Here is a 7,830-nt window from a genome sequence, read left to right as displayed (position 1 = left end):
TGAGAACCAAAACCAGATAGAAGTAGTATAAGTCTTTGTTTCATGTGACATTTCCTATTAAAACAATGACTCAACAGAGACAAGCTTTACATCTGTAAACTCATAATTGCCTAATGAGCGATGGACACAGACATATAAGCTAATGGGATTTGAGACCAAGTAGAATGGAGCAAATGTGTTGATGAGCGAAACCCTGCAGGGACCATCTGTTGAACAAAACCCATGCGGGGTTTGTTAACAACACAGATTGTGATCTCCTACAGAGTCTCATAATTACAGGACCATATAAACAAAATTATACGAGGGACAAAAACAGAAGAAGAGTAGCTGAACAAGAACTCACAATGGGATCAGAAGGTATGGAGGACAAAAATAACACAACACATCTGAAGAAAAGAGAGCATGGGAATTGGTGCTTTCCCCAGCACTGTTCAAAACAAGTAGACGCTTGGCATTGCACTCAGAAGTGTTTACTATAATCTTGCATGTGAAACAGTAGTTAAAACACACTCAGTGTACCACATCAACCCATCTTATATGATATCCATGAAGTAAAATAAGAAAAATAAGTCTTTTGTTAGACATTTGAGAGTAATATTTTGACCCATGTCCTCAGAAAGCGTGCCCCCGTGAGCCTGAAAACTAAAGCCAAATGTTGTAGACTCAGAAGTTTCCTTGACATAGACACCCATTTCAGCCCTTTCTGCAAGGTTTTTCCTCAGGATATTACATAACATTGTGTGTTGTTTAGGAAATGCTGGACTCATTTATTCCACGTAAACCCCCTAAATAGGTCTATATTTTGTTTGAATTGCAGTCAAACATCATTAGAGAGCATTGAAACATTATTCATCCACCTTTCAGTGCATTTGATGTGTTATGAGCGAGTTAGCCCATCAATCCAAGCCACTTTCAGGTCCATTATTTATTTAATGTCATTATAGTAATCTCGGATGTCTTCCAGTCCCGAGCTGGCAGTATCATTGCCAAGGCTGGCTCGGTCCTCTGATGGGTGTGGTGTTGTGGTTAGCATAATGAAGGCTTGGTTACTTGGAGTTGCTGCATTTATAGCTCAAACGATCATCACCAGCTGCTGGATTGAATCCTGGGATCCCGGCTGTAGAGAAGACGTGCAGAGTGCCACGTTTGCCAGACGGTGAGGAGGAGAGAAGCAGAAAGGCTTACACAGCAAATGTGTTTCAGATGAATTTGTTATTTGAGATTAATTTAAAGTTTATTGATGATAGGAGCAATGTTGTAGACTCAGAAGTTTCCTTGACATAGACACTCATTTCAGCCCTTTCTGCAAGGTTTTTCCTCAGGATATTACATAACATTGTGTGTTGTTTAGGAAATGCTGGACTCATTTATTCCACGTAAACCCCCTAAATAGGTATATATTTTGTTTGAATTGCAGTCAAACATCATTAGAGAGCATTGAAACATTATTCATCCACATTTCAGTGCATTTGATGTGTTATGAGCGAGTTAGCCCATCAATCCAAGCCACTTTCAGGTCCATTATTTATTTAATGTCATTATAGTAATCTCGGATGTCTTCCAGTCCCGAGCTGGCAGTATCATTGCCAAGGCTGGCTCGGTCCTCTGATGGGTGTGGTGTTGTGGTTAGCATAATGAAGGCTTGGTTACTTGGAGTTGCTGCATTTATAGCTCAAACGATCATCACCAGCTGCTGGATTGAATCCTGGGATCCCGGCTGTAGAGAAGACGTGCAGAGTGCCACGTTTGCCAGACGGTGAGGAGGAGAGAAGCAGAAAGGCTTACACAGCAAATGTGTTTCAGATGAATTTGTTATTTGAGATTAATTTAAAGTTTATTGATGATAGGAGCAAGTCTTTGTTCATGGGTCAGTGACATGACACATGTTTTTATGGATCTATTAATTGATTAAAAAATATAGTACATAAAAAATGCAACTCATACACTATTAAAAATGAAGGTTCTTTTTTTTTGCATATATGGTTCTATGACAAAGGTTCTTTATAACGCAAACACATTTATTTGAGCATGAAATTGTTATTCACACTAAGCAAAAATGGTTATTTTAAGAACTGTTTACTGAAAGGTTCTTTGAGGAACCAAAAATGGTTACTCTATAGCATTGAGTAAACAAAAGAAAATTTTGGAACGTTATTTTGTATTTATTTAAGAGTGTACAGTGACTATCCTGGTATCCTAACGAAGGAAAAACCCTCATCAGAAAATACAATTCTTGAAAAGAAAACCTTGTAAATCTGGCATAAACTTTCTTAGAATTTTGTTTTTATCAAAACTACTTGACTTAACGAAACTCATCATGCCCAAACATGCGGAACAAAAACATAAAACAGTAAATGCTGTCATATCAGATCTTTTAAAAATGTATTTTACAATTATTTTTGAAAGTAATCATTAAGCTGTGAACACTTGTATGCAGTGTGTAAGAAAAATGTGCTATAAAGGTTTTTTTTCAAATTGAAAATGTAATTGAAATTAACAAATAAAATATAAGTAGCTACATATCTAAGACCTTGGCACATGCATATTAAACAAAATTTGTAAAGTTTTTTTTATATATATAGTTGACTGTCATAACGTCTCATACTCATACTTAACACTTTATAGTTTTAGTCATCTTTATAGTTGTCATCCTTAAAGGGATAGTTCACCCAAAAATGAAAATTGTATCATTTTCTCAGCCTCAAGTTGTTCTAAACCTGTATGAATTGATTTCTTCTATTCCTTTATTAAAAACAAAAGACGTTTTGAAGAATGTTGATAACCAAACAGTTTATGGTCCCCATTGACTTCAATAGTATTTTTTTTTCCATACTAAGATAGTCAATGGCTACCAGCAACAACATCTGTGTTCAGCAGAAGAAAGAAATGCATACATGTTTGCAACAACTTAAGACTGAGTAAATGATGACAGAAGAATCCCATCTTTAAGGTGTAGTCACATTTACTCTTGTTTGGTGAATTTTCACTGAATCTTAAGCCCAAAGGATACTCTCCGCCTGCGTTCGTGCACACTATCGACTGGAGTATACTTTGAAAAACTATGCGTTGGACTGTATGCATACGCTAGCATACACGTACGTACAAAAACGAAGTATACCTTGGGCTTCATGCGCACTGCACACGGACCCTCACATATGCATAAAAACCTTAGTATATTTAGCCTTTAGTGTCCTGAAGTAACCTTGACCTGTCTCAAGCATTTCAGGTTCATATAACACTGTTGAATAAACGTCCATGATTTGATTTGTTTGTGTCAGGAATGCTCTCCTTACGCAGCGCATCTGTACGATGCAGAAGATGCAAACACCCCGATGCGGGAGCTTCCCGGCCTCTGCCGAAACTACTGCGAGGATTTCTGGTTCCACTGCCGTTACACTCTCAGCCTTCTGATCAACAACAACGAAACGCATGCTATCGAAGAAGACCGGAGCAAATTCTGCAAATATCTAGAGTTTAAAGATCCCGAGTACTGCTACCCAAACGTCCTCTCCAACGCCGAGCTCAATGCCGACCTGGGAGACGTGAAGGCGGATCCGCAGGGCTGCATTCGGTTATGCCTGGAAGAAGTGGCGAATGGGCTTCGCAATCCTGTGGCGATGGTACACGCCAATGATGGCACGCACCGCTTCTTCGTGGCGGAGCAGCTGGGTTACGTGTGGACTTACCTGGCCAACGGTTCTCGGATCGACAGGCCCTTCCTGAACCTGACCAGGGCGGTTCTGACCTCACCTTGGGCTGGGGATGAGCGAGGGTTCCTCTGCATCGCTCTGCACCCTCGCTTCACAAACGTGAAAAAAGCCTACATTTACTACTCGGTGTCTGTGAAGAAGCAGGAGAAGATTCGCATCAGTGAGTTTCTCGTGTCTGATTCGGATATGAATATGCTGGATCACTCCTCAGAAAGGTGAGAGACAGATATCATATATTCACATGCAATGTTCCACTCAACTCGACCTGCATATTTCATGGTTAAAGACAGCTGCACAGACAGAAATAAAAACATTATTATTTATATATATTTTAGGTATGCCAGTTTCTCTCTGAGAGTGTAATTTAAAAAAAAAATATTTATCAGACACGTTTATCCAATGAAACACACTCTGTTGAGAAAAAAATAATAATATATATATATATATATGTCATTCATTTTTTTTCCCACACTTCCTTTGATTAAAATGTTTTAACCAACTGGTGCTGTTCAGTCATTTTTGACCAAAGTAGTTTTTTTTTGTTTGTTTTGTTTTTTCAGAATGTTTTACTTCATCGGAGTGGTGCACAGGTTTTGAAACTTGCTATGTGAGGGGAAAAAATCATTCACGTGCTTCAAAAAGGTTAAATGGTCTTTCCATAAATATAATTTAGTAATATAAAATCCCCTAAAATACAGTAAAAAACTTTATGGAAATAAAATCTAGTACACTCATTTTATTTAAACAAAATCATGCATGATTCAAAAAATTTTAAATTGTCCTTCCATCATTTTTTTTGTATCATAAAATCCCCTTAATCAGGCAAAAAAAAAAAACCTTATCAAACTAAAATATAACACACTAATTTTATTGAAAACAAAAAATCTGTCATTTTTTATCACAAAATAAGTAGCACCAGAAGGTTAAAAATATATTTAAATTTAAAACATACACTTACAGTAATATTTTGTGTAAAAATTGTTATATACCTTTTTTTTTAAATCATGTTTTGTTTTGTTTGTGTGGTGACAATCAACCACAAACCATGAACTTTCTCTGCAAGTAACTTGCACAAACCTTACCCTGTGCACGCAAATCTTTTAGGCATCATTTTACCTTTCTAGTCTTCAGCTACAAAGTTACAGGCAGCTGAGTTTGATCGAGGTTAGAGCAAAACTCTGTGGGAAAATGGCCCTCGAGGGCCAGAGTTGAGAACCTGTGATTTAAACTTTTGTTCAAAGCTGCAGGAAAGGATGCATTATTTAATTACTCAGCAGCTCAAAATGAACAGATTCTTAAATGCAAGACTTTCTCTTAGATGTGTGATTTTCACCATTTTTATCAGTCTGTGAAAAGTAGCACTATTGATACGTATTTTGGTTCACAGGACACTTCTAGAAGTTGATGAGCCTGCATCAAACCACAATGGAGGTCAATTACTGTTTGGGTTGGACGGATATCTGTACATATTCATAGGAGACGGTGGCAAAGCGGGAGACCCTTTTGGAAAGTTTGGGAATTCGCAAAATAAGTAAGTCATCTTTATTTGACACCCTTGCCTTAAAGGGGTTGTTCACCCAAAAAATGTAAATTACCCCATGATTTCCTCACCCTCAAGTCATCCTAGGTGTATATGACTTTCTTCTTTCAGACGAATCCAATCAGAGATATATTAAAAAACGTCCTGGCTTTTCCAAGCTTTTTAATGGAAGGGAATGGGGGTTGTTTTTAATTTGTTCAATAAAAGTGTATACATCCATCATAAATCATGCTCTGCACGGCTCCAGGCGGTTAATAAAGGCCCCTTGAAGCAAATCGATGCATTTGCATGGAAACGTATCCATATTTAAAACTTTAAATAACGCTAACTGTCGTACACGCATTCACGAGAGAGTGGCGTTCCAGCGGATTTATGGATTTATTGAACTTCTATTGGCAAATTGAATAGTAACACCCATTCGCTGCCATTATGAAGCTTGGAATAGCCAGGACAGTTTTAAATATAACTCAGATTGTATTCATCTGAAAGAAGAAAGTCATATATAACTAGGATGGCTTGAGAGTGAGTAAATCTTGGGGTAATTTTCATTTTTGGGTGAAGTATCCCTTTAATTTCATGGAATGTTTACAAGAATGCACTGTTTTAACACATATATTTATTGTAAATTCATGACATGATGTCAGTGCAAGAGTTCACATTATCATATCTGCTAACTATGGAAGCTTGTTTATGCCGCCGAATAAAAAATAAAAAAAGGTAATTGTGACTTTAATCTCACAATTTGGACTTTTTCTCAGAATTGCGAGATATGCATTTAGAATCGTGGGATATACACTCAGAATCTTAGAAAAAAGTCTTAAACTGAATTCTGAGTTAAATGTATTTTCCTCAGAATGTTGAGAAATTATGTTTTTGTCATTGTTGCATTATTCTGGCAGTTTGAGAATTTTGTGGTTAATTTGCCTCAGTTGAGAAATGCAGATTTAGCCAGACAGACACACAGCCTCAAAATATTAGCCTTGGCTTTGCCGCCCTGTTTTCCCCGTGTGACATAAGCAGAGCTGCAGAGCCTGGTGAATATACACTCACAGCTTCACAAGCGCACAGCAAGCCTTTCATCCTTATAGAGAGAGCTGTCACAGCCACAGAAGTCCTGGAGTCCTGCTGCCGATGACGAATAGAGAAGCACGCTATATTGACACTACACGTTGAATGTGGAGGTTCAGTCTCATCGCACTATTAAGTAGCTACTGATGGTCTTCTGTGCAACACACAGTACTCTTACAGCCTTGTATCAGCATGATCAGCAATCACAGTAACTTTTAATTACAAATTAAATGGGCACTCAGTTCCAGTTGCTTTGAATGTCTGTCAGTAGTTACATTTGATTCCCCATAAATAAAGCAGGATGCTTTACAGAATGGTGTAGTTACGAGCAGAGGTTAACTAGAGTATGCTAATCAGTCTTGCCAAATTAATTGTTATTTTAGTGCATTAAGTTAAAGTAAATAAAAAAATAAAAAAATAAAAACAAATATCAGTGTTGTGTAAAAACACCCTAAGATTGGGGATTTACACTCTTGAAATCTGGCAACCGCAACCATGACTGCTTTTGGAGGCAAGATAACGCAAATGGCAATTTAAAATGAAATGTTTTCAGAATAAATAACAAGCAGGCTAAAACTGGAGATGATTATGCTTAAAAATCCAGAGAAGCAGAAACTGTGATCACGATAAAAATATGATTTATCGTGCAGGTCTTTTTGAACTGAACCAACAAATTGCTACCAGCCCTACAATTATTACTATTATTTTTTTAACGCTTTCAGTTTTAGCTAACTGTATTAACCCTGACCTGAAGTTGGTTGGTCTCAGTGATTCAGATGTTTATTTGTTAGCTTCTGTTGTTCTAGAAGATTTTTTAAACTTTGTAAATCAGATAAAAGCAACAGAAAAAAGAACAAAGCAGAAAAGAATAAGTTAGATTGAATGAATGACTGATCTAAGCCTGGAGTAGCTCCAGCTCTTTTCACAGGAGGGAAAATGAGTAAAGAGTAAAGAGGCCCTTCAAAGACGTTCAAACCCATGCCAGGATCAATATTGACAATATTGTGGGTGATGTGAGGTTAGAAAGGATGCGGTTGAGTGAGAGAAAGCAGAAGCAGATGGTGCAAATGTTTATAGGGCAGGTTTAAACTAGTGCAATCCTAAAGACAAATTATTTGTATTATTTTAATGTCATGCAAACTTTTTTATAAAACACAAACGTCTCTGCGTGCAGTGCAAATCATTTATTTGTGAAGAAAACCACATCTTCGTGTAAAACAAACATTGGTGTTTTACAGGTCCACTCTTCTAGGCAAGGTCCTGCGAATCGATGTGGACAACAATGACTATGGCGCCCCCTACAGTATCCCATCAGACAATCCTTTTGTGGGAGAGAGGGACACGAGGCCAGAGATCTACGCCTATGGTGTGAGGAACATGTGGAGGTGCTCCATCGACAGGGGCGATCCGGTCAGCGCTCAGGGCCACGGCAGAATGTTCTGCGGGGATGTCGGTCAGAATAAATATGAGGAAGTGGATCTCATCGAAAAAGGAGGGAACTATGGATGGAGG

At 37.8% G+C, this 7,830-nt stretch overlaps 1 protein-coding gene across 1 annotated transcript in view; it reads left to right on the top strand.

The window, feature by feature from the left end:
• Window positions 1–3,248: 3,248 nt before the first annotated feature.
• The window catches only part of LOC107564398 (HHIP-like protein 1), a gene marked incomplete at its 5' end in the record, with an annotated part of 8,297 nt that continues 3,715 nt past the window's right edge, over window positions 3,249–7,830 (top strand). The window contains 3 exon segments of the mRNA XM_016249482.1: window positions 3,249–3,925; window positions 5,098–5,241; window positions 7,557–7,829. Of these exon segments, the coding sequence (XP_016104968.1) occupies window positions 3,249–3,925; window positions 5,098–5,241; window positions 7,557–7,829 (1,094 nt within the window).

This window comes from Sinocyclocheilus grahami, unplaced genomic scaffold, assembly GCF_001515645.1.
Source record: "Sinocyclocheilus grahami isolate Dianchi unplaced genomic scaffold, SAMN03320097.WGS_v1.1 scaffold931.1, whole genome shotgun sequence".
NCBI lineage: Eukaryota > Metazoa > Chordata > Actinopteri > Cypriniformes > Cyprinidae > Sinocyclocheilus > Sinocyclocheilus grahami.
The sequence above is the reverse complement of the archived record's forward strand: the minus strand, read 5'-3'. Positions and strand labels throughout refer to the sequence as shown.